Source organism: Poeciliopsis prolifica, unplaced genomic scaffold (genome assembly GCF_027474105.1).
Source record: "Poeciliopsis prolifica strain line A6 unplaced genomic scaffold, Auburn_PproV2 SCAFFOLD017, whole genome shotgun sequence".
NCBI classification, from domain to species: Eukaryota; Metazoa; Chordata; class Actinopteri; order Cyprinodontiformes; family Poeciliidae; genus Poeciliopsis; species Poeciliopsis prolifica.
The window spans coordinates 3279676-3306127 of NW_026562392.1; the positions used below are offsets into that span (position 1 = coordinate 3279676).

At 43.8% G+C, this 26452-nt stretch overlaps 1 protein-coding gene and 1 long non-coding RNA gene across 7 annotated transcripts in view; one reads left to right on the forward strand and one right to left on the reverse strand.

The window, feature by feature from the left end:
* The window catches only part of rims2a (regulating synaptic membrane exocytosis 2a), a 138608-nt gene that overhangs the window by 111708 nt on the left and 448 nt on the right, over positions 1-26452 (reverse strand). For 3 of the 5 annotated variants that reach the window (XM_055042213.1, XM_055042216.1, XM_055042214.1), the window contains exons 2-3: positions 26029-26224; positions 886-1096 (exon numbers count right to left, since the gene is read on the reverse strand). In XM_055042213.1, coding sequence (XP_054898188.1) covers positions 886-1096; positions 26029-26207 — 390 coding nt within the window. In that variant the 5' untranslated portion in view covers positions 26208-26224. Of the gene's footprint in view, positions 1-885; positions 1097-6114; positions 6208-7129; positions 7163-26028; positions 26225-26452 lie in introns of all 5 variants that reach the window. The other 2 variants (XM_055042210.1, XM_055042212.1) reach the window with 1 other exon arrangement.
* LOC129367636 (uncharacterized) lies at positions 9479-18166 on the forward strand. Of its 2 annotated transcripts, none has more exons than XR_008606731.1 (3): positions 9479-14640; positions 17316-17546; positions 17668-18166. It is a non-coding gene; the product is annotated as an uncharacterized LOC129367636 (long non-coding RNA). The 2 variants fall into 2 exon arrangements; XR_008606732.1 differs by having other exon boundaries at positions 17710-18166.

Genomic DNA, 26452 nt, shown 5'->3' on the forward strand with positions numbered 1-26452 from the left:
AGGAAAACAGAAACTCACCATTCCCAGCGTGAAAAATGGCAGCAGCAGCAGCATCATGCTGAGGGGATGCGCTCCTTAATGGGGACGGTTAAGAGTTCGCTGGAAAACAGGTGGGGCTAAATTCAGGCCAATCCTGGAAAAAAAACCTGCTGATGCTGGCAAAAGAGTTCATAACGGAGCGGAGCTGTGAACTCCAGTCGGGACGTTGCCATGACGACGCAGCAAGAGCTTGCGACGGAGTAGTTTATCCGTCAAAGTTCAGACTTGACAGTCAGTGGTCAGGTGTAAAAGTCCATGCTCACAGCTCACATCCGACACATCTGACTGACCTTTGACTATTTTGCAAAGACAAAATGCACAAAAGTGCGAGTTTCCAGAAATGGAAGAACGGGTGAAGAAAAATCCCAGCTGTAATTATGACAATAGGTGGCGCTATAAAGTACAAACTAAGGGGAGCTGAATGCAAATGCAAATACATGCAACACTTTTCAGTCTTTTATTTCTCAGAATAAAATAAAATTATGTTTGTTTGGGGGCTTTTTCTCCCACTTCATAATTAAGTCTCACCTTTGTGCCACATAAAACCTCAGTGAAATACAGAGTTTGTGTTTGTAACGTGACAAAACATATGTAAAAAAGAAAAAGAAAAAAAAAGTTGAGGGAAATTTTATAAAATACAGAAAGACTTTATGAATCCCTCATCAGAAGTAAAGAATCAGATCGCCTAATGTCTCAGAGCAGATTGAATGTAAAGATGTCATTAGAAATGCTGCTGGCTAAGTTCTCAAAACATGATTCAACTGCAGAGTTGAAGACATTAATGTGTGGTAGAGATGTATTGGTGATGAGGCTGGAGGCGTGTGTGTGTGCATGTGTGTGTGTTACCTTGTTTGACCGCAGAGACACTCGTCCTCCGCACCTAGCACAGAATTTCGTTTGGCAATATGAACAGATGTGACCGCAGCCGTCGGCAAATTTCGTCTTGTGGCAAATTCCACAGGTCGGGGCTTCGCTCTTTTGGTCCTGAGCTGGCTTAGTCTCCTCCCCCATCTTCTTAACCTGGTCCTTGTACGATTCAAACTGCTGGTGTAACTTCCTGCCGGTGCACGGAAAGTAAAACACAAAAAACTGGTTAGGAAATCAAATTGGAAAGGCGGAAAACTGGATGACACATGCACCTATCAGGACAACCACACCGCAGGACAAAATGAGAATCTTGTAACCATTTTCATTTCTTTAATTACATTGAGTATTACATATGTACTTAAAATAATGGGATTGTTTTGGAGAAAACACAACAAGTCAAGTTGTTCTTGCCAATTTTTCATACAGCAGACACATAAAACAGAGGTTACTACATGTGAATCAGAAATCAAGCACAGGCCCAACCTTCAAAACGCCCAGCTGGAATCCAAGCATTTTCAAGGATCCCGAGCATGAACGATGTAAATAACGACATGGTTCACTGCCTAACAACAAGGTGAACAACCAACACAGTGAAAATCGGTTTTGGTTTTTTGTTGGTTTTGGGGTTTTTTGCTCAAACTTACACTCCTCCCATAAACCTCTACAATGAGCCGACAAAGTGATGTGACCCAAGGTGAGAAGTGAATTCCTGAAAGCAGAAGCCCATCACGTTACATCAGAGGTTTATAAGTCGAGCTCCACCTCTCCACCTCCCCCTCTGACACAGCATCTCTTCAAACCGGGCCGTTTGGGTATCAGTTCTTGCTTTCCAAGTTTGAGGACATCGCTTCATTCTGGTTACTCGGGTTCCTCTGTATTAGATGAATAATTTGCAGCCGTCTGTCTGTATCGAGGCGGTCGTGATGCGAGGCGAGGAACGCCGTCGATATGAACCGCTGGTTATCAAAATCAACATTATTTATTTATTTATTTGTTGACGTTGCCTGCAGGCAGTCGTCAGTGGTCATAAGCCGAAAAGTTCACATCTCGCTTTGCAGGAATCAACGCCGCCTTCCTGTGTGTCTTTGTGTCATATACTTCACCTGATCGCACAGGAAAAAAAAAAAACTCAACTTCCACCCTAAAAATAAAAACAACAACAGAAAACGCGCCTCCTAACATGCATTTTGCATGACACATGTCAATTGAGTGTCTCCTTGGAAACTAAACACTGGGCTGACTTCATAATATGGCGATTAGAAGTGGTTTCGCCCCACATATCCCCTGCAACATTCATTAGCTCTTGTGAATTATTGAGCAGTGCGATCCTTTTACCACATACAGGTTCTGCATTTGAGATAAACACGCTTCCTTTTCCCACAACCGGCACTTTAAAGCCCAAATCCAGCGGGCGCACACACCTTAAGACGCCGCGCGTGTGTGTGTGTGTGTGTGTGTGCGCGCGTGTGTGTGTGCGTGCGTGTGTGTGTGTGTGTGCGTGCGCGTGCGTGCGTGCGTGTGTGTGTGGGTGTGTGTGTGTGTGTGTGTGTGTGTGTGTGTGGTGTGTGTGTGTGTGTGTTGTCGCGTCTGACTCTCTGTGCCATCAGAACATTAGACAAAGAGCCACTGACATGCTCCACGTTGTATCCACAAAAGGATTAAAGAGATAATTATATCAGCCTTTGTGTATTTACCGAGCAGTGATTCGACTTGTGTTGGCGCTTTGTTTAAGAGATTCGAACTAAATCACATTTACTCACAGAGCGGCTGATGACCAGCTGAGTCAAAGCCGCTGATGCCAAGGATCGTGGGAAGGCCAAAGGTCAAAAAGCAACCGCAGCGTTTTGACTCCATCCTGTCTCACACGTCGGTACAAAATGATTTTTTTTTTTGTTTGTTTCTACAGGCAGCATGCCGAGAAGCACTAACTTCCATCTCTACTCAAAGAGCAGTTGGAGGTTTTGGCCTCCAACAGCGAGCTCATCAAAAAAAAAAAATATATATATATATATATCAGTCTGTTCAGACTGAGATTAAAAGAACCACCAAACACTTTAGAGAACATCAAGTGGAACATCAGGCAGGTCAGGTCACATTGTCGACGGCACGCAGCAAAGCGGCACAAACGCGGCGCGGGTCGCCGCGGCGGCTGATGCGCGTTAGCCATTTGGAGCTGGGTGCTTATTGTGTAAAAAAAAAAAAAAAAAAAAAACATGGTCAATTGCAGGTGAGACTGCTGATGAGTAATCATACACTGCTCATTGTCCAGCTCAGTGCTTGTGTATCGGAGCTCTCTTACCTATGAGACAGCAGCTACTCGGCCTGAAACCTGAGCCGTCCTCCTGGACGGCAGACAGATTCAGCTTCTCGACGGCGGGGTGAACTACGTGACGTCTTTACAGCAGCTGGATTTGACTCATTCCATTGTTTGACTCGTTTGTAACTTTCTGGGAATCTTCAGCAAACATTTTTTGTAATTATTTAACATTATAATAAGGAAATCCGTTTATCCCTGGAGTAGGCAGCAAAGGCTTTAGAGCTGCGGATAAAAATTGTTTTATTTTGGGGTTGTTTTTTTTTTACATATTTGTTAAAATGGTGTGAGATAATGTGCGTGAAAACAAATTGAGCTCTTCTGCCTTCTCCCAGTGCTCCTAATGCTAATCCTAACCAATTAGAGCCAGGAGGCGGGTCTTAGCGCTGTGAACTACTCTCAGAGGGGTGCTGCTCATCTCCCTGTCTTCTTCCCACCTTGCTATCTAGCCTTAGCTTACCAAAACCTTTGGATGTTTTCGGCTTATCCGAAAACAAATGGCAATGAACTCAACCTCATGAAGGAACACAGCATACGACTAGCCAGGTGAGGCTAACACAAAGGAGCTAAAGAAGATACATTAACAAATATGATTTGCTGAGATAATAACTGCTTACAAACAGGTCAAATGTTTTTGGAATGGTTTAGCCCGCAGTCTTTTGCTACACTGTAATATGGCATAATATCTTTAAAGACACACGTAGCCTCTGACCTCTAAACTGTAGGTATAGCTAATATCGTTAACGAAGTCTCACTTTTTTCCTTTTTTTTTTTTTGCCTAATTACATTGGTTCAGCTAATATATCAGAATCAATTTAAAAGCCCTCATTTTATTTCCCCCAGTCGTTGAGGTTCGTCCAGTCCTCCGTCCTCTCTGGCTGATCGCTGCAGTTTGAGATTATTGATTCATCCTGCTAGCTGCTGAGGAATGGAACTTGATGCTACGTTTGGCTAGCATCTGGAGGTTTCTGTCTTTTTCTTTTCTCTTCTTTCTTTTTTTTCGCTGGTGAAAAACAGGAGGAAGAACGCCCACTCGGAGTGACACGGCCTCCGTTTTCTCAATTGAACATAACAAAAAGGAGCTGGAAAAAGCTAAACATACTCTCTCTGATGCCCTGATGTAACAATTGAACACTCCACTGGTAAACCTTTGGCCGGTTTCCTGAACCTGCCGCGTTAACGGTTTTTGGCTGTAACTTTGTTTTTGCTGTAACACTTCTTGTTCTCTTATGTAGCGGAGGGCGCTACGTAAGATTCATTTAGAAACTCTGGGGCAGAAACAAATTGTCATCACTGATATTTGTAAATGATAGGGGCCGTAATTTTATGCCAAGAATGTCGCCTGTACAGCAAAACTATCATTAGCATTATTATTATTATTTCTTCATGTGACTCTTTCTAGCATAGCGTTTGCAATAAGGTTTTTATTTCATTCCTGATATTGCTCTGATTATTCCAGTTGGGTGATTACACATGTCTATTTTATAATCTAGACATGTTTCTTGCATTTAGTTTCACTCTTCAGTTTTAGAGACTCTTTCTGATTTTCCGTGGTTCTGTTGCCTTCATTTCATGCATTTAATTTTTTTTACCTCCGTTGTTTGAGTTTTGTTATCTCCTGTTGGTTTTTGGGGTCTTTCTTGTGTTACGTTCTGTTTGCATGCTGTTCTCTGAACACTGGTCTGTGAGTTTGTGTTTCTTTCCCTTTGATTTGATTCTCTCTGCTCTCCAGCTCTCTGGTCTTCTCATCACTCACATTCTGGTTATTTGGTCTCCACCTGGCTCCTGCTCCATTGATCACCTCTCCTCTGCATGCCATACTCACCTTCCAGTTCCTAGCCATATGACATGCAGAGCATTTATTTGCAGAGCGAAAGTGTGGAACCCGATGTTCTGCCGTACATCTTTTAAAAAGTGGCGGAAAAATACAGAAAAAAAAAGGAGCTAAATGAAAAAAAAAAAAAACAGCGCAGCACGTGAGTCGACGCCAAAACAAAGCAGAATGGAAAACAAAGAGATTTTTTTTTTAAGTCTGTTGTTTCGGAACATTACAGTTTCTTACCCAACCACTGTAACAAAAAGGGATGCATCAAACGAGAGGTTTGTGTCAGCAAGGTGTGACGCCGATACTCACTTTATCAAACAAGAATTTGATACGCCTCTAATCTAACACCAATAACCACTCTCCAAGCTGCAGTATGTAACATTTTCAAAAAATAGATGCTTCTTAAAATATTTGTTCAAATTATCATTGTGTTGAGTGAGTCAGACAATTTGTGAAAACAAAACAAAAAAGCAAAAATAAATAAATAAATATTGAGTTTCTCTGTCTTCTCCCAGTGCTCCCAGTCTAACTGCAGGAAACACCACACGCAGTCACAAACAACCAATCAGAGCCGGGAGGAGGGGCTTAGTGCTGCCAATCCATCTCGTTGTCATCCCCGCCTGCTTGCTCTTTGCTAAGCTACAGCTATTTCACCAAAGCACAGCATGCTACCAATGCTAAGGCTAGTTAACGTGACCACCAATGAGGGCGGATAAAGTGTTTTCCTGCAGCAGTGAGATTTTTTTTCACCATTGGCGCATTGAGCAGCGTACTGGAGATTGATTGACAGCGCCAAGTCCCTCCTCCTGGCTCTGATTGGTTGTTTTTGAGTAGGAGCGATGCATTTTTGCACCAGGAGGACTGATTTTTTTTTCGCCCATTATCTGTCTCACATCATGCTGTTGCAACATTGTTACAGTTTAAATACACATAGAAAAGTTACATACTGCAGCTTTAAAAACATCTTAGAAACTTTCTCTAAAACCAGCCTACTGAGCTCCTTTGGTGGTCACTATATTTCTGTTTTCTTGCTCAAAGCAGATCATGACGGGTCTGAGTTCTTACTTACGCGTCTGGTTCGGGCTTCTTGTCATTTTGGGGCTTTTGCTGGGGCTGAAGAACATTATTTACCAGGTCAGTGATCCCACTAAAGGGAAACCACCTGTTCAGACAAGCAAAGCATGGCTGAAACATGGCAATCGGTTATCATAGGAGAAAACATGTTGACTGTTAAGAGGGGTTTTTGGATCGCAGAGCAGTTTCGAGGGGTGAGAAGTAGCAGGAGCATTCACTACAACCACAGCAGATAAAGGAGAGGGCCAGGACACCGGCAGAACGCCAACAGTGGGGGCCACCGACATCCAGATACGGTCCGAAATACAATGGAAAAGTCAGAGGGTAGAAGTGTGAGGCTACCAGAGGTAAATTAGAAATAAGGATGGTGGGGAAAAAAAAGATGTGAGCTCTACAGCCAATGGAAATGAGTGCTACAGACAAGGCTAAGAGAAGTATCACTTCTTCTAGTTTACAGGGGCAGCAGAGGTCAGGTTTTCCAAATGACCAGTCTTAAAGAGAGATTGGATCAAATGAAGCAACAGCACAGCAGAGGAGCATCGAGTCCGTGTTTGTAGTCGGACTACAGGGTTTTTCACAGGTCAGCCAGAGTGCAGCCGATACACTGGATGAAGACGGACAGCCAAGTAGAAACCAGGGACAAGAGGAAAGTGTGCTAGAAGTCTGGTGAAGAAATTGAAAAAAAGCACCAGGAAAAAAAAAGAAGAAGAAGAAGAAGAAAAAGCAACTGCCATTAACGCCACGGATGTCAGCTGTTTGATTATCAATACAATTCACCTGTCCGGTCAATTTCAGCTCGCAGTGCGGCCGACATGTGACCACATGTAGCTCGATTACTATAAATGTGGAGTCATCCAGCTGCCATCGCGTGACGTTGATGTCATTTCTTTTGTTTGGCCCCCGGAAGACGAGAAAAAAAAGCCACAAGAAGCGCACAGCACAAACTGCCAGGAAAAAAACAAAACAAACTGCCAAAGCCTAGAGCACTCTGGGTAATGCAGTTTACTTACTGTGCTTGCTGAGGTTTTGGTTCTTCTTTGAGCCTAAAACATAAAATAAATAAATAAATCAAATCAAAAGGGTATGGAGATCTCATTGCATACGAAAACAGAAATAGATGAGAAAAATGAGGCGAAGACACAACAATGGTACAACGAGGATGTTAACAGAAGACATGCGATATGTAGAGCAATCGATATAAAGACTCAAACAGCAATGGAAGGAACAGAACGGTGGGACAGTGAACAAATATATGTACACATGTCAATGTCGCTTTAAGGATGGAAGAGTAAAAGTAAATCAACTCAAATTTAAATCGCTGCGCGAAGACAACCGTAATTTTAACTTGATGGGTTTTTTCTTATGAGACAACGGAAAAGACTATTGTTGAGTTCAAGTTCCGCTGAAAGGAGTTAGCCTGTCAAATAGCACCTCAGTGCTAAACATGAAGCAACAAGCACAGACGTTCCCAACGCTGATGTCAGCGTCCACAGACATAAGGCAGTATTTTTTCAAATATGTTACATGAATTATTATGGCTTAATAAGTATAATACTACTTTACATCAGTCTGATGGCTCAATGACCTATAATAACAGATGAAAAACAATAAATATCTTTGTTTATGTGCTCATATGTCAGCACAGCATCAACATGCGCTGGTATTTAAAATGCTTCCTCCCTCCACTCCCCTTGAGTAAAGCAGAGGTCAGACAAACACACACACACACACACACACACAGCGGCCGCTACATGACCATCTCACATGTCTCAGAAATCTGTACGCCATCCGACACATGAGGCTGCGGCTTCAGCCGCTTTCGCTCCTGCTTTGGGAACAAACCAAAGCTAATCAGAAACAAGCAGCTGTTGTTTTAAACTTTGACCCCATCTGATGAAGTCGGTGACCTGGGTTCACTGTGACACTTAACTTCCACTGCGAAAACTGCCTCCAATTAGATCAACTGCACTTAATTGGAACTGTTTAAAACTGTGTGACATAAAACCAAAGCCGGAAGTGGCTTCCAGTTCAAAAACAATTAAGAACAGAAAAGAAAAAAAAACAGGTGATGCTAACGTGAGTCTTCTGAGAAAGCTTTCAGAATATTTAAGCACTTCCTGGAAAGAGGTTGAATGGAGAGGCAACTCCCTTCAGTCGACGCAAATGTGAATATCTGAGTGAAACACTTGCATTCAAAACAGGAGTCATTCTGATGATGTTTGCACATTAAAGGTTGCGCTTTGTTTTGACCCAAACAAACAATTAAAAATAAAATAAATAAATAAATAAATAAACAGCAAGAAGAATAAACTGAGACCGAGGAGGTCTGGGCCTCAGCTTTTTTTTTTTTTTTTTTTTTTTTTTTTTGGCGAAAAGCAGAAAAAGCGGTGGCACAGAGGGGAGCAGCCGGTGCGCTCTGCGGAGAAAAGATCCGGTCCCGCGTACCCGTCAGTGTCGCCGCTCTGTTTCCCGATGAGCCAGTCCATATTTATCCTCTCGCTGTGTTCTCCCGATGACCTGCAGCGCCGTTCTTTATTGATCCCATCAGCCCGGTCTCTGTGGTCGCATTACAAGCCTCATATTTATCTGATGGAGCCCGCTGCCTGCCTGCCTGCCTGCCTGCCTGCCTGGACAGCTGCCTGCCACCTGGGCACTGAGCAGTTTGTGTGCACGAGCCGACGTCCTCTACGCAGAGGCGTCCGCGTGCGTCTTCATCCGAGCGAGTGAGAGGAGAGCGGCAAGGGGTGAGTGAACCTGCTGCTGTGTATTATTTGACATGGGGCAGTAAAATGAGAGAGTGTAAAATGTCACAGGTGACGTATTCAGTATCCTGGCAGCCGAGGAGGCCCGCAGGGCCGATCCGGTCTCAGTTTTCCGTCGCTTTAACCCGCAGCCTGCGTCCCCTGAACTCCCCGCGACACAAGGAGGAGAATCAAATGCACCACGCCAACCTGTTGCAGTTTAGCTATTTGGCTCGTTTGCTCTTTCTCCACTTTTCAGATCACAACAGAATCAGCTTTAGTTTTGGTTTTTTTTCTTCCTATTTTTCTCCATTATTGGGTTTGTGTGACTTTGAACCGAGTTTCCAACAAAGACTAATGCTACAGTGCCCCCTAGTGGACACATGTTTCAAGAGAAAGACTGAACACAGGAAGTGTCTCATTTGTGGTTCAAATTAGGGATGGTCACAAATAAAAATGAATGGAAACTATTTTCAAGCAACAGTTGGGAACTGTTCAGAACTTTATCATTTATTTATTAAAATAAATAAATATTTTTTATTTAGTTGATAATTAAATTAATAAAATTGATTTAATTAACAATTAATGTAAAGTTAAATGTTCTTTAACTTTAAATGACCTCTTTGAAAATGTGCAAGTTGCTAATTGTTTTTGATTTTAGTGGCAAAATCCAAATTCACACTGTTTTGCTGGACAATTTGGATAAATTGTCCCAGTAACCGCTGCAATAAACAATAACATTGTTGTTACGGAGCCATTTTCAAGTTCTGTGTTTATAATGGTGTAATAATGCAAGTTTGCCCTCTGATAGACCAGGAAACTTTTGCAAAAAGCATTTAGCACTGAAACTGGAAGATACTTGAAATGTCCGAAGTAAAACATGACAAACCAAAAGCAATAAATCAAAATAGAAACAGAAACACACACACACAACTGAAACCGCAAATAAAATCTTGTTCTTTAAGAATCGTTAATCAGAAATGAGCTAATTTATTATGTGATTAATTCATTAATTGCTCACCACGACAGGAAAACGTTCATTAGAAATTTTTACAAAACAACATAAAGGCGTTTATCGAGGGATTATCCATGTCAAAGATGTGAACCGGGGCAGTGATTCTGAAGGCCACCGCAGGCGGACTGATAACTGGATCGTAAGGAAGTGATGCGGCTCAGTGAGTAAATACCAACCACTGCACATACATCATTAAAGCTGGTCAGGAATGCCAGCAGATGCAGTGTCTGTACGAGGTAAGTCAAGGTAAAGTTTCGTTTTCGCTGCTCCTGCTGTCATAACGCAGCAAAAACATCAACATGCTCAGAGCAGCTACCAGACACAGGTGACCTGAAGCTTATGCAATCAAAGACACTCTTAATAGAGTTTTATCAGTTTCTGAAATATGTCAAAATATCATCAGTGGTAAAACTACCCTATTAACCAAGAGAAGAAAAAAAAGCTGAGAAAAATATTCCTAAACAGCTTCATCCAGAGTGAGTCCACTGCATCCTAAGCAAATCAACATGCTGTGTGTGATGCTCAGTCTTTTTACAGCAAAGTTATGCAAGTCAGAATCCCCCCTTTACTCCCCCCTCACTCCCCCCCACACACACACACAAATCTAGTGTACAAACCTGCAAATCTTAAAGAAAGGTAGAACGCACTAAATATAGCAGGTCAATTTCTGTCAGTCCATGAGGCGGTGAGACACCTGTTCGCTCAGCCTCTCCGTAAAGGCCAGGAGAACCGCCGCTGAACGCTTCCTCTCCGTCATCAAAGAGGATTAGGAGCGGTGGATAGGGCGCTGAGAACGTCCTCAGGTATGGGGCACTGGCACGGTGAGATAGGCAGGGCAAAAGGGGACGACGAGACGGCCCCGGCGTAGACGGGTTGGCCGGCTACAGCGGCTGGGCCTTAGAAAGTAAAGATACGATTGAACGCACACGCCCCCGCCTCATCAGAACAGGCAATCAAACAGCATGCAAGCCGGGCCTCCTGACCGAGAACTAATATTCAGATTGTCAAACAGGAGTTGGCAAGAGCAGATTTCTTTGGGGGGGAGGGAGGAAGCGACGGGAAATGGCTAATCTTGCAGCCAAATATAACTAAAAGTCCATCTGTTTCCTTAGATTACCTGCCAGGATTCAATTGAGCTGCCTCATATCTCCCGTCCCCGAGAGATATCCAAGTGGCAACGAGTCAGCGAGTCGCCACGCAGCCGACACGTTCACAAGGAAACCTTCTTCGTGCTCACAAGAAACATATGTACAATATTCATTTTTGCAGCCACTTTATCACACAGTGTAGCATAGCAGGTAGAGGAAATTCACAGAGCCTATGTTCTTGAACATGCAGATGAAGAAACATTTGTCTCTCTGGATAAAGTAGGGTTCAAAGTCATAACATATTTTTAACAGCAGCATAATATTTTTGGAATAATATTTGAGTTTTACTCAGTGGGTTTAAAATCTTGAGCTAAAAAACAACAACTTCATTTTAACAAAATTACCAGCGTAATGGAGAAGCACTTTCTGATCCTCGTAGCTCTATGTGGAAATGTAATCGATCTCTTTATGGAACATTAGTTAGCCCTGATTACCGACGTTTTTTTTTAGCGAATCAAAGAAATCACTTAACATGAGCACGTCTGACGGCACACAGTGGGCGAGGACCTCAGAACGTAACACATCACGCACCGATCGAAAGGAGTTCGACAACTAGACCGGGAGGGACACCAGACAAAACCAGAGCAACTTTCAAAACCCTACAGACCTCACATCCATCAGCGATGCTCAGTACCAATGATTGTCAAACGAAAGAAACAAACCGAGGACAAAAAGCCACTGGAAACGTCTCCAAGATTTTCAGGAAATATTTCACGGTGTTAGAACCCAACCGGGGAACAAAGGCACTAAAAATCCCAGATTGCACTGCATTAGCCTGCTTTCAGTTCCAAAACATGCTTTGTGGGATATGAAACATTCGATTGTGACCAAAAGTGAAAATAAGAATAAGATGGCAAATACTTTTTCTTTCCACTGCATCATATTCATACTGTATGACACACCAGACCCAGTTGGAGGCTTAGCTGTCACTGGTTTTACTTGCATTCTGCCGCAAACACACAGCCAAGGCAGCCCCAGTTCTGAATCCCTTTCTCCTCTCACATCATACAAGTCAATCTGCTGCGCTAAGCTGCGTGGAGCAGGGGCGGGACAAACGCCACGCATTTGCCTCTGTGATATGCTAGCTTGTCAGGGATTTTCTTGCTGTGTGGTTGAGGTCTGCATCGCGGCCCCCAGCGCAGGCTCTCCAAACGCACGTGGTGCTCTACAAGCGAAAGCCGTCGTGCATCGTGTTCAGCGTGGCATTATCTGCATCGAATTCTGCTGATGAAAGTATTTGTTAGATCAAACTCACACCGGGGGATTATGCGGTGGCCCTGTACCGTCCACACCCACACACTGCTGCTGCTGCTGTCTTTGCTTCGTGTCGTATCACTTTGCTCCCCTATCCCATATTTGCAACTTCCAATTGTTTTGTCTAAGGGATTCATTGTTTTTTTTTTCTTAGATGGTAGAAACTTTATATCTACTGACTGTTTGTGTTTGTTGTTTATTGGGTCTGAAGAATTGGGGCGTTTATACGGGTTATATGGAGGACTGTCCCCGGTAGGGTTGCAAATTTTCACCCACCACAACAGAATTTGATTCACAACAAGGAGATCAGATTACTACATTAAGCATTCATCTTAGATTGTTTCACAGCAATGTTTAAAGTTGATGTTTAAAATCTGTGACTGGACAACAATTGTTGGCAAAGTCTTCAATTGAATCTGTATCTCTCACCAGAAATCTTAACATTTGAATACATTTCCCAGGCTGTATGTCCCTGTTGTCTTTAATAATTGTGCTTGTCCCATCAGCTGGCTGCTTCTCCTGTCAGCCTAAGCTATTCTTCCGGACGCAGACGCATTTTCATCAGATCCGTCATCAGCACTTTCTTGGCGGTTGACAATGTCCTGTCTTTGAGACTCCCGTAAAACGCCTCTGCAGATTCTCTGGGAACATTTCAGAGGCTCAGACGTGCTTCAGCTCAGGTCCGCTGCCTTTTTCTGCGCATCAATCTGGCCGGGTGAATCCCAGTCGTTTCCTTCTCTTCATCCATGCCAGAGACACAGAAACATCAGAGCCGCTTGGCCCACACCAGCACTGTCCGACCAGCGTTTTCTTGCAGATCATGTGATCCCACGGCGGCCATTGTAGGTGAAAAAGAAAAGAGGAGGCAATTTCAGAGTTTCACAAAAACTCACAAATTTTGAGATTAATCTCAGACATTTTCTAGAAGAAGCGAGGCCGTGTCTTTGCTTGAAAGGTTGACCTTTGGAAATTTTCAGAGTTTGAAAGTTTGGCCAAAAGATGTCGGTAATTTTCTAGAAAAAAAAACAAAACACAGAAGGACATTTTTAAGTTTGAAGAGTTGAAAGCTTGACAAAGAATGTCTATGTTTTTCTAGTAAATTTGAAACTTTTCAAACTCAGAAATGTCCTTTATTTTTCATAGAAAATTCAGAGAATTTTAAATTTGCTCCTTCTTTTTTTCCCCTTAGCTTCAGTGGCCTTGATATCCCACCGCATGATCCAACTCTTGGTTTCCTTCAAAACAATTACAGAGCAGGTCTGTGATGAAACAGAATAGGGTTCATATCGCGCCGTGGATTACAAAAGATCGACTGTAGCTGCTGAGATGCTGTCCAGAAATTGAAATAAGAAAACATCTTGAATAGCATATATAGCAGTTAAAAGTGTCCTATTACAAGTATTTGCATACTTTTGATTACAAGTCTCTGTCTCTGTCATAGATGTTTCTGGTGAACCAGTACAATCAGTAATGTTCTTCAGACTGAACACGAAAACAAAACCTCACAAGTTGAAGAAAATCTCGTAACCGTTTGTAGTATTACAAAAACACGTTTTCTTACTAATATTCTGCTTTTATAAACATTCTCTCTAACGCTCCTCAGTCCGATGCTGAACCAGACACACGTGCTGGAACGGTTCCAGGTAGAAGCAAAGGGTGGACTGTTCTAAAAATGTCTCACACTGAGGGTTATAATAGCCCAGGCGTAGCTAACAATAGAGGGGTATTTGATACCTGGGCTATTGTCGACCCGTCTCACTCCATTCCTTTTTTAACCAATTCATCCCTACAGGCAGGGCCAAACGGTTGCCAAGAGCGCCAGCTACAGAAGGGGGCGCTGCTGGGAAAACTCAAAGAAGCAGAAGAAGAAAACAGCGTGGATTAGCTATTAGAGTGAAGGTACATCTTTTTTCTTGTTCTCTGTAGTGAAAATAAAAGATTTTTTGGGGTTTTTTTAGGTTTCCCTTTGAGGAATTAGCGGCTCCCACGTGTACTTTATCCCACCACATCCTGGCTACGCACAGTTCAAAGGTCAGCACAGTCATCAAACGGACAGATGCGTAGCTGCCACACACTATATGACTTCAGTTAAGTTGGACTTGACGACTCCAAACATTTGTCTGATGGCGGAGCAGAGCTGTTTAACTTCGCTTTCTGTACAATCCCTAATGAAAGGATTTTCTCGCCTCTCTGTGCAGATTTAAAGCCAACCACACAAACAACCATCCAAGCAGCTGGGCCCCTGAGGATAAGGTGAACGGCTCCTGCTGTCCGTCAACTCCAGCACTCCCAACTTCTTGTCAAGTTTTTGCATCTTCACTGAAAATAAACTTGTTACGTGTCGGTCCCCTAAAAAATCACAGGTCAGCTGCTCCATTTTCATGGCTCCTTATATATAGTTTTTATTTGTTTTTACCGTTGTTCTTATCTTTATGCATGAAATTGGATGAATGTTTGTATTTTGTGTTTGTTTTATGGGACTATGGTTGTAAATTAGTTTTTTTGCTGAATCCAGTACATTTACGACAATAATGTGTGTTCATTAAATCTGCAGTATGGAACTACTTTTTAAAAATGTTTTAAAAAAATAAAAACTATGATGATGTCATCACAGTATGATATCAGACAGATAATCTGTGACAAAAAAAAAGTAGAGCTCCTCTGCCTTCTCCCAGTGCTCCCAGTACAAACTGCAGACATACATCCCTCAGTCAGAAACATATCTGTTTCATATCTGTTCATAACAGATATGAAAAAAAACATATTTTTGTAGAAGTTACATATTGCAGCTTTTATATGCATTGTTCAATTTAAATCAAATCAATCAATGCATTATTGTTGTGATGGCAGCAGTGTTTTACCAGGGTAAGTAGTGGGCTGCGCAGTGGTTCAGTTGGGAGCGCTGTTGCATTGCAGCAAGAAGGTTCGATTCCCGGCCCGGAGTCTTTCTGCACGGAGTCTGCATGTTCTCCCTGTGCATGCGTGGGTTCTCTCCAGGTACTCCGGCTTCCTCCCACGGTCCACAAACATGACTGTCAGGTTAATTGGTCTCTAAATTCTCCCCAGGTGTGTGTGTCAGCGCGTGGTTGTTTGTCCTGTTTGTCTGCGACAGTCCCCAGCCTCTCGCCCGGGACAGGAGTGGTCAGAAAATAGATGGACAGACAGATGGATGGAAGTGGTATTAAGGAATTAGTTGGAGATCCTCTACTAAAATTGCAATCCCAGGATGGTAAATGTGCTTTTTTGTGCTTCAACCCTCAGCAACATCCTCACATGAATTTTATTAATTTTTTTTAAATAACAGCCTCCTCTGCTTTTAGGCTGATTCTAGTGCAATGCCTTAAATGTCACAACAGTGATCGCTCTTTGTGTTGGTCTCAGCGGGTCGCCTTGGCAATCTACACCTACAGCAGCGTCCTCATCCGCAGCACATGTGCAGCAGCATAACGCTCCGAAACATTCCACCTCCTGATCAGCGCCAGGCGAGCAGCAATCGATACAAACAGCATCCGCTAGAATGTTTCCACCGCTGAGGCTGCTGTGCTTATCGCTTCCTGTGAAGCTCGCTCAAGCAAATGTAAAGTTATATTACAGTACGACTGCACCACTTATTACATAATGAAACATCACAATTCCCTTGTTGGGAGGCCTCCGCGGAGCAACTGTGTGTGTGCGCGTGTTCATGCGTGTGTGGATTTGCTACATGTCTGTGTGCACGGCGGCGGGTGCTTGTTAAAAAAAAGAAAGCAAAAAAAGCACTGGACGGTTTGAGATTTAGGCCAAACAAAGGCGTGTTTGAAGGGCCCGGTCGGCAGCGGCACAAACGTTGTTGAGTCACCGGCTTGCACCTGCCTCGGCCAGCTGAAACCTGAATGAGTAAACCTTGGACAAACACGCCAGGGAGGGAGAGATTACAGCGCCCTGTGTAAACTACCGCTAGTAAATATATCAGCTCCCTGACAAAAAGCGCCTGCGTTGAGGACATGTTTTATTCCATTCTAAAGGGTTTGCTTTAACTTCTTTGTTTACATCGACCCTTCGTTTGGGTTAAATGTGGATTTCATCGCTGAAATGACAATTTGATTTTGTGGTATCAGGCGTGTATCATACAGCTGGTCGGCAACATGAAAACTCACATAATGCTGTCCAAATTTTGTCTAAATAATGTCATTGAATTGGATCGTCAGACTTTTTTTTTACATAAATTTCAAGTTTTGCTTCCTCGTTTTGAGATTGAATCCCATGAATTTCAGTTTATTCTCTGAATCTCAGTTGAGCCGCACCTCAGAGTTAAAGAAAAAGTTGTGAAATCGAGAGAAGTCACAAAATTGAAACTTATAGACTGGAAGTCTTTTAGTTCGGTATATATCTATCTCAGAGGCAGGCGGTAAAGAAGAGAAAAATAAATATAAGGTATTGGCTGAATATAGCACTCTTCCCCATTCAGCGCTGATTCAGTTTCAAGAAATGTTTGTCAAAACATTTTTGCACCAGCACCATAATAGTTTTGTTTAAAGCTGCCATTTGTAACTTTGAGAAAAGTATGTTTTTTACACATTTATTAAACCAGTCATCTTTCTGAGACGTATAACCTTTGAAAGGAAAAAAAAACAAACAAATAAACTCCTCCATCTCCTCCCAGTGCTAGTATTGGAGCCTGCAAAAATGCAGACCGAAAACAACCAATCAGAGCCAGGAGGCGGGTCTTAGTGTTGTCAATCAACCTCATGTATGCTCCTAACTGTGCTACGGGTGAAAAAACTATTCACCATTACAGGAAGACAGTTTTTCTGCCTTCATCTGTAGCTACGCTAACCAGCCTTAGCATTTGTGGCAGGCTACATTGTGCTGAAACGCCTGTATATTATCTATCTGATATTAAATCGTCACGTCAAAGTGATAATCTTAACAAATATGTAAAAAAACAAAAACATCTTCCTTTGTATAAGTTTCATGTAAAAATTTGATTCCATTTGTTCATCTGTTTCGACAAATTGCATCCAGCCTTCAACAGCAGTTCCTCTTTACTTTTCGGTAGGTGGCAGCTGGCGTCTGTTGCCTAGGTTTTCTGGACGAGTGCGTCCCCACAGGTTTTCTGCCTTTTCCGGATGCCTGGCAGTGTATTGGCTGCAGCAGGAAGCTGAGTGTGTCCGCTATTAATAGTCGCAATGGAAGCGTGAGATTTCTATGAATGGAGCAAGCATGAGACAACGTAGCCTGATCAAGAAGCCGCGTGTTTCCCGCCTTCACCGCCTGCCTCTCACACCAGGTCTGCACAAACGTTTGCAGGAAATGCTTGTTTTTTTTTTTTGTTGCTTTTTTTTTTTTTTTTACCTCCACCGTTCACAAGTCTTAACTAAGAAAACTGTATATTTTATTGGAAATCGCAGGCGGGCTGGCTCTTATAAACTCCACCTCTATGTTTTGCCAAGGGCATTTCCAACTCCACAGCCAGAGGGAAGGAAAGGAAGGAAGGAAAAAAAGAAGAAAACCTTCCCAGCTTTATTGGAGGGATGAAACCCGGACAGCCAATGAAGCCACATGCTGACGAATGCAGATGTTATTTAAAATAAAACCAGAGGAGACAATGGAAGCTGCTGAAGTGCGGCTGTGTCAATGGGATTTTGAGGCGGTCGTATCGGCAGCGAGAGCAGATAGGATCAAAGACGTCAGTGTCTCTCCTCTCATTTGTTCTCTGATGTCCTGTCCTCCTTTTCCTCTCCTCTCTGCTCCTCTCCTGTCCCTCCTCACTTCTTCTCTTTTCCCAACCTGAACTCTGCGGTACCCGTCGCTCCAGATGTCAGGCCATTCGATAACGAAATTGAAAGGACCATCAACTATTATGTCTTGAATTTTAGTGTGTTTTAGTCAGCATTATAGATGCATGCTTTTTTTTTTTTCCCCCAGTTGATAACTATATTTATTCAGTTCAGTTCACAAGATTTTGTTCATTTTAGTGAGCTATAAAAAACTGGTTTTCAATCATCTCTACTCTGATATCCCTGCAGCTGAACTACCCTAAGACCTTCACCGCTCCATCGCTCTATCATCCAAAAAAAATGGCAGCATCAGGGGTGTTACCACGCATTACACTTGCAAGATGAGACGAGACACAGTGCTGAGTTCATGACAATGAGTTGAGAGTTTAATATTGTTCTCTGGGAAACTGGAGATCAAATTTCTGCAGCACAAGCGTTCGCTAATCGTAAAGTGAACCATACTGACTCAGACGAAGGTGAAAGAACGACACCTTCGGAGAATTAATCAAGCCAAAACAGCACAAAAAAATAAATATAAATATTTTGCATATAAGACAAAAAAAAACATCTTTGTGTCCAACTATGTTTTATCCAGAACTCCTCAAGTGGTTTTGGCTCCATCAGGTTCTGCCAAAATCTCATACCAAGTACTTTTTGCTATTAATTTATTAATTGTTTTCTTGAAAAAGAAAAACAGTCGACAAATCAGAACTCGGTAAGCTTGAGAAGTCCAGCAGAAAGGGCCGAGCAGCTGGAAGGATTCATTCAGCTGCAGATGCAGATGACCAAACTGTCACTAAAGAAATAAAATGTTTATTTACGGATTTTAAAAAGGGAACCAAATTATTTATTTACTTGCGTCTTTTAGCGTATTTCCAACATTGTACAAAAAATAGCCAAAGTGGTTAAAAGAAAAATCTGCAAGATGTGCCAATTTACTTTTAATCCAATTAATCGTCAGAATAACCAATAATAACCGATTAGTAAAATCATCATTGGCTGCTGCCCTACTCTAAACTGTCACTGTATGATTTTTTTTTTTTTGATTCACTGAAATTGAACCACGAACCTTTCGCTTTTCTTCCAACGGTGCAAAACTAGGCAACTATTTCTGAACACACTGCCCAACACTTCACACGCTGCATTTTACTGTAAAGACATCCGATCTGAGACCCGTCAAGTGACTATTACACATTGTTACTTTAATTAGCGTGATGATGCATTCATTCGCAGCGCGCTCTGCTATATAGAGTCAAGACGATACATCCTCTCCTCCACTCTCCGTCTCTCTCTCCATCCCTAAGGGAAAGTGATGGGGGATGGAGAGGGGTATTTATGACTGACTGTGCTCTCTGCCTGGGACGGCAGGAGTGAGAGCCTACTCTACTACACTGTGCAGTGGAACGCTGTAGAGTTTTGCACCCTCATCGTGTCCTTAAATGTGGCTTTTAATTTAAGCTAAGCTAACACCACGTTTGAGTCGCCAGCCGCTGAAACTCCATCGGCCCATATGGCAAGCCCTTTTAACATAAATTCTGTCAAACGACAGATCCGGTGGCGTCATGTTAGACATCTTGGAAGGAATTTTGACTCGTCAAAATGTTATTGACGAGTCAAATCTTGGGTTATCATTCTTACTGGTCAGAATGTAAATGCAGATATTTTAAGTTTACCATTCGGGATAGTAAAAATGTAGTCTTGTCTAGTCAAAATGCATTTTTAGACGTCTGGAATGTAATCAGGGATCGTCACACGAAACCGAATTTGTGTTAAAAAGGCTTGCCATAACGCGTACGCTTATGGGACTCAAGATTTCCGTCACTTGTTGTCGGTTCGCAAAAAAAGTGTACAGTAGCAGAAAAAATATCCGAGGTGCAGGCTGGTGTGACGTGTGTGTGTGTGTGCTCCCCTCTCTTATAGCCTCCAGGGACACAGGGCCTCTCAGGAGCACTGACCCAGCTGGTACACCAAGCACACTGTAACACAATCAGATAAACGACCAGCAGGCAGAGGAGAGGGGGGGAGTGTGTGTGTGTGTGTGTGTGTGTGTGTGTGTGTGTGTGTGTGTGTGTGTGTGTGTGTGTGTGGTGAGGGACGACTAGGGTGAATGGAAAAAAAAAAAGAAAAAGAAATGGGATGTGATCAATCACGGCTCATTTTAGGTCAGTTCACTTCATGTTGAACGTCGTGCTAAAGTTGCAATTCTGCAGCCGTACTTTAAATAGCATCCACTCTTCTACCAACTGCCTGAAACGAAGGATAAAAATAGCAAACGAATCACAGTTTGCAGTTGGAATGACAAAAAATACAGATTTAAAATGACTCTGAAATCAGGTTGCCAACGTTCGGCTATAGATAACAGCGTCACAAAGCTCAATGCACTCTGTGGCAACGGAACGTATTCATGCACCCTTGCGCCTTTCCACTCTGTCACTTTACAGACACACACTTCATTACAGCAGTGCATAATTGTGATTGTGTGTATAATAGCACAGAGTTTTAATTTTGTGTGTGGGGGGGGGGGGAAGAGGGGGCTTGCAAAACAAATTGGTAAATCTGCTAGAACGTGACAATTACTCAATTTATTTTTTTATCATCTCAATAATCTAGAGAATAATCAGTTGCTAAAATAATCAGCTGCAACCCTGAGTTTGTTTTCTTCCAGGATTTTCCTGCATCCGGCTAAATTCATCGTCAACTCGGAAAAGAAAAGAATGGCCTAAGCACGACGCTGCCGTGTTTCGCTCTGTGAAGTTCTGTGGGTTTTGGTTTTTTTTTTCCTGTTTCGGCAACAAATCTCACAAGATAAACGGCTCATGGCGACTTAAAGACGCGGCCGCGCGCCACGTCGTGGGAATCGAACGGAAACAAGCTGCAGTCTGGTAGCGTTGGTCTATTCTGGTCCGCAGAACATCTTGCCCTGCATGTTGAACTAAACCCCGTCTGACTCAATGGACTCAAAACGCTCAGGGTTGTGGCTTTCTTGAACCACAAAGAGGAAACAAAGTAATAAAGATTTAACGTTGTGGCGCTTCAGCAATATTTCTGACTTCAATTTAGGATGCCTCTGTCGATTAAATATTTATAGTCATTTTCCAGCCTTTTTTATGTGTATATTACACGGTCGAAAATTATGCATGAGCAAAGCTGAATTACAGGAATAATCCTTACGCTCCTAGTCGGTGGAGCTTTAGGGCGCATTCACACCGGCCCTGTTCAGTCCACTTTGGTCGAAAGTCCGGTTTGCTTGAGGAGTACATGAATGCGCCATCAAAACTCTGAAGCGAACTCTGGTCCACCTAAAAGCATCGGCCTCTGTTCGGTTGAAGCGAACTCTGTTTGGACGCATATGTGAACACGAGGCGGACTGGAGGTGAACCGTAGCGCGGGGCATTCTGGGTAAATGCAGTGTCTCACGCCAGCGGCGGAAATGGCTTGAGGTTTTTGGCCAACGAAAAAGAGAGATCGTGCACTCACTACTCGTATTTGCAATTATATCGATAATGTCATTGAACAAACAGCGGAGAAGATAGTGGGACCAACAATCCCACAGGTTACTAAACATTAATCGCAAGGAGAAATGAAAATTCTTCTACAAAATGTATCACGATAAATGATAAACGATACGATAAATGCCGACTGCATTGTTGGGTTGGTTGCAATGTTGTGCTGACGTGTTGAGTGCCTTCACACACACACACACACACACACACTGCAGCAAGAATGAGTCGACTCAGGAGGAGAGCGGCTAATTACAATGCAAGTCAGCATTGCTGGATTTCCGTCCACGCTCTCTGTAGCACCTCCAAAGAGATGACAGTAAGTTGGCAAGCCCTGCATGCTGGAGGCTCCTCTCGTCCTCCATCCCGCCACCCTCTCAGGATTCCCTCGGTTAGTCTACGCGCTTCAACGTTCGGACTTTTCACTTCTTCTTCTTTTTTCTTTTTTTTTGCAGCACCAAACCAAAAAAATGTGCTTTGTTTCTCTCTGGGGTTTTTTGTTTGTTTGTTTGTTTTCTGGAGAGACCGGGTTGTCGCACTTTGCGTGAGCTGAACGAGACGTGGGAGTTTGTTTCTGACACTGCTGGAAACGCCGCGAACGATCCGATGACAACTTAATCTGCCGCGGTCGCACCTTATTGCTGAGCGTATTAAAGCTCCTCCAGGACATGTTATGCTTGCGTGATTCATACTTTCAAACAAAAAAAAAAAAAAAAGTGGGGATTTACTGTTTGATGAGTCAGGATGAGTCACCAATTATGTAAAGACAGTGGATGTCAGACCACTGTGGCAATTGTAAATTAAAACGTGCAAAAAATATATACATATATATCACTTTGCTTCTGAGATATAAGCACGTTGTTTCAGGAAAGAAAATCTTCTGGAAAATCCAAACCGAAAATATTTGATCTCTGCTGCATGGTGCCGCCATGCAGCCGCTGAGCCTGAAAAGGCACGAAGAAAATATCTGATTATTTTGTTTCTAGTATGAGTTAATGTTCTTTAGTATTGCCACCTTCCCAAAATAAGTTTGTTTTGTTTTTTGTTTTTTTGTTTTTTTTTGCTTAAACCGTCTTTTGGAAAGAAATAGGTGGTGATACTGTTTGCAAAAAACCAAGGGAGGAAAAAAATTACTTGAATCATTGACAAGCCGTTATCATTTTAGAAAAGTGACGATACGATATCTCATTTGTCCCATTTCGCAACAGGATATGAACTTTTGCATCTATTTTTACTTCCGGTAAGCAGTTGAACGGAGCGCGTGACACAAAAACAGACTTGTGTTCTCCAAGAGTAGCAGAATCATCAGCTCCAGATGAAACTTTTGGACAAAACAGAAAACGTCATACCACGTATGCCACATCCGTTTTGTTGGCGTCTGAGTTCTCAGTTGTTCTCCGTTTGTGCTTCTGTGTGTGTCGAGAACTCTTAAAAACGAATGGAGTAAAATTCTCCATCCATACATTTTCTGTACATCCTTGTCCCCAGTGGGGTCGGGAGTTGCTGGTGTCTATCTCCAGCTGACACTCTGGGTCAGAGGCGGGGGTCACGATGGACAGGTCGCCAGTCTGTCGCAGGGCAACACAGAAACAGACAGGAAAACAACCATGCACACACACACACACACAAACACACACACATCTAGGCAGAATTTAGTGAGACCAATTAACCTGACAGTCATGTTTTTGGACTGTGGGAGGAAGCCGGAGTACCCGGAGAGAACCCACGCATGCACAGGGAGAACATGCAAACTCCGTGCAGAAAAATTCTGGGCCGGGAATCGAACCCAGGAACTTCTGGCTGTAACAGTGCAACCAACTGCACCACTGCGCAGCCGAGTAAAATTCCCAACAAAGTCAAATTCTCCGGAGCCGCTCACTGCTTCCAAACGATCGGTCCGCTATGGAATATCACCCTAAAAACAGACAACCAACTTTCACCTCTAAGAGAAACAGAAATGGGTTAGAAAACGTGCAGCTGTTATTTAATTTTTTTTTCTCTTCCCCTTGAGGAGGGAGAAACGGAAAGAGAAAGCGGGCGGAAAAGGCCTCGGTGAATCACACGGCACCGTATACTGCAGCGGCTGAGGCTGGAGCTGCGTCTTAGAGTACATGAGTCATGGTTAGCGTGCAGCTGCACGAGGCAGGGGATTGCACAACTTTCCCTCCTTCCGGAGCGCAGCTCGGGAAGGGCGGCATCACAAACAGTCTTCGCTGGATAGTGGCAGGAATCTCTCACACTTCACTGAGTGGCACAGATTTGGTGGTAGCCGCCTTAGTCTAGAAGCTCGACAGCCATTGCTGGAAACGAGGAGCCGGATTAGCGTCGTAGGTGTGTGTGTGGCACTTTCAGGCGCCGGTGTTTGCTTCTTCAATTTTTCGATCACTGGTTGGTGGAGTTTATTCTTCCACAGGATCTCGTCTTAATTACATCGTTTTAAGAAAAGGAAGAAAAAAGATAATTCTTCTAGTGGTTGGAGAACAAACACGGAGTTATTTATCATCCGTTTAAATAGCCTAGAGCTAAAAAAGACCCTCATCTGTGTTCTTTTTCATAAATAGTTTTTGTGCTTCTCTTGTGAATATGATCCTTGTAAGTTTTATTGAAGTTTATAAAAGAATATAGGAATCACATAAAACCAGAAACAAACGGGGAGAAGCATCATTCGGCGTAAATGGAAAACTGATCAATATGTTCGATGAGTGATGATGGTTTTGATGATCGGTGTTTGACTAAATGTAATGTTTGATGCTACCAGGTTTCTATGATGTCAAGCACTGTGTACTGGCTTGTTGCTGAATGCCAGGCCGACCCACCGGTCGGCCTGGCATTAGAGCGGCGTCGGTTTTCATCCATGCACACATTTTTGCCTGTCGGCCGGAACGTTTGGTTTTTCTCTCATTTGGCCTTTGACCTCCCTCGAGACGTTTCTTTCTGCGTCGGGGCTTGCCACGGCTTTCCTCTTGCCACGCTTCCGACCAGACCGGGTTTGTGGAGTGCAGAAGCAAACACTTCGCAAGTCCACAGATTCTGCAGTAGATCATAAAGGAGACTTTCTCGATACTATTCTTGCCCCGCAGCTTCACAATTACAGCCAGAGGACTGATATCTTGGGGGGTTTTTTGTTGTTGTTTTTTACTTTGTGAGGAACTTTGGTCAATGGAAGCTAATGTTAGAAAGGGGCCTTATGAACAAAGCGTGATTTGACTTAGTCACGCTCAGTCAAATTGTCATGCATGTGCATTTGTTGGCCCGTCTCAAAGACGAAAACACAATAAGAACATCGAGTTGAAAGGTGTGATCGAAACACGACTGAATTTGAGCTGCAGAGTAAATCAAAAGTGAAAAACAAAAGATGCTGGACAGAATGTTTCCCAACAGCTGGGCCTCAAACAATGTAGTTGCATCCTGCTGCTTTTGGTGAGGCTAACTGACCTCATGCTAACCTGGCTCACGATTCTCCAATCAACTCTCACTATGAAGTCAACGATGATGCGCTGAGGAAAAACAATAAGGCGACATGTTCAGTTCAAGGCAGTGAGTACACGAGCACGTGCGCCGTGTCGTCAAACGAGGCGCAGATTTAAAGAGAAAACAACCGGACGGACGCATTTAAGGTCACCACCTCTGAATCGCCTCGTTGCTAAGCCAGTTCGCGTCGGAAAACCTGAAGTCCCGCTAGAAGAGACGGAAAAGCACGCAGCCGATCATTTCACAGCCAGGTCGAGGGCGAAATACTCGGTCAACGGATCCGACGTATTCGCGAGTAATGATGGAGGAAGGAAAAAAAAAAGAAGGAAAAAGACACGCGCGCTCCGCTCCACCTTAAAAAGTGGAGGCTGGGAGCTGGACAGCGCCGCGGTGCTGAAACCGCTCCGAGCGACATCTGTACAGCGGCGGAGCGGAGCGGGGCGGCTCGGCGGGGCACAGCGGGGCACAGCGGGCTCCCTGTCCCACACTTCAGCGCTGGAAAGCGGGCGCGACGCCGCAGAGGACACCTGGAGCGATATTTCCGGCGTCACATTGTGTAATCGTCGGTGACGTTGGTGGTGGTGGTGGGGGGGAGTGTGAGTGTGAGGGGGGGAGGAAGGGGCAAAGGCGAGGCGCTTTTTTGCGTGCTGTTTGACGTGAAAATGGCGGCCGTCGCTGCTCGCCCAGCCCGCCGTGGCGCGTGCGGACTCGGAACACGGTCACAGCAAAAAGTGCGGGCGGAAACTACAAACGAGCGGCGCGTCATGAGCGACACCACCCTGCCGTCAGAGACAGAGACATTGGGATGAGGGGGGGGGGCGGAAAGTTGAAGGTCTCCTGCTGGATGTCAGGGGGGCAACATGACCCTCCAGTGTCCACACTGCGGGACAGGAAGGATCACGGTAGCTAAACAACCCCCCCCCCCCCCCCCCCCCCACAAAAAAAATAAATAAATAAAAAGCAGCCGCAATCTCTCTTCATTTCCGCCTTTTTCTGTTTTTTCTCTTGTTGTTGTTCTTACTTTAACATGGACTGCTCCTTCGCCTCCTCCTTCTTCTGTCGGTCCATGACACCGAGGATGATCTTCCTCTCCTCCTCGGTCAGGTGGCTCAGGTCCGGCATCTCCGGCAAGGCGCCGGCCGCTGAGGGAGCGGCGGCGGCAGGGCCAGGGGCGCCCCGGGGCCCGTGTGGAGCGGACATCTTTTACCAAGCGGTCGCTGAAAGAACATCAAATAACCATGATGAATAAATAGCACATCAGTGTTTATTCGTCTGGTCGGTGTTGTAAGCTGGTGGTCAGGAGTCGTGCACGTTTTTTGTTTGTTTTTTTGGGCTCGCTGTGGTGCAGAAAACAAGCCTTTAAAATGTTCCTCCTTGCAGCTGTTACGGCCGCCACAGTGTCATTTAATGAAAAGAGTCGAGCTGGTGAGGATTGCAGAGCCAAA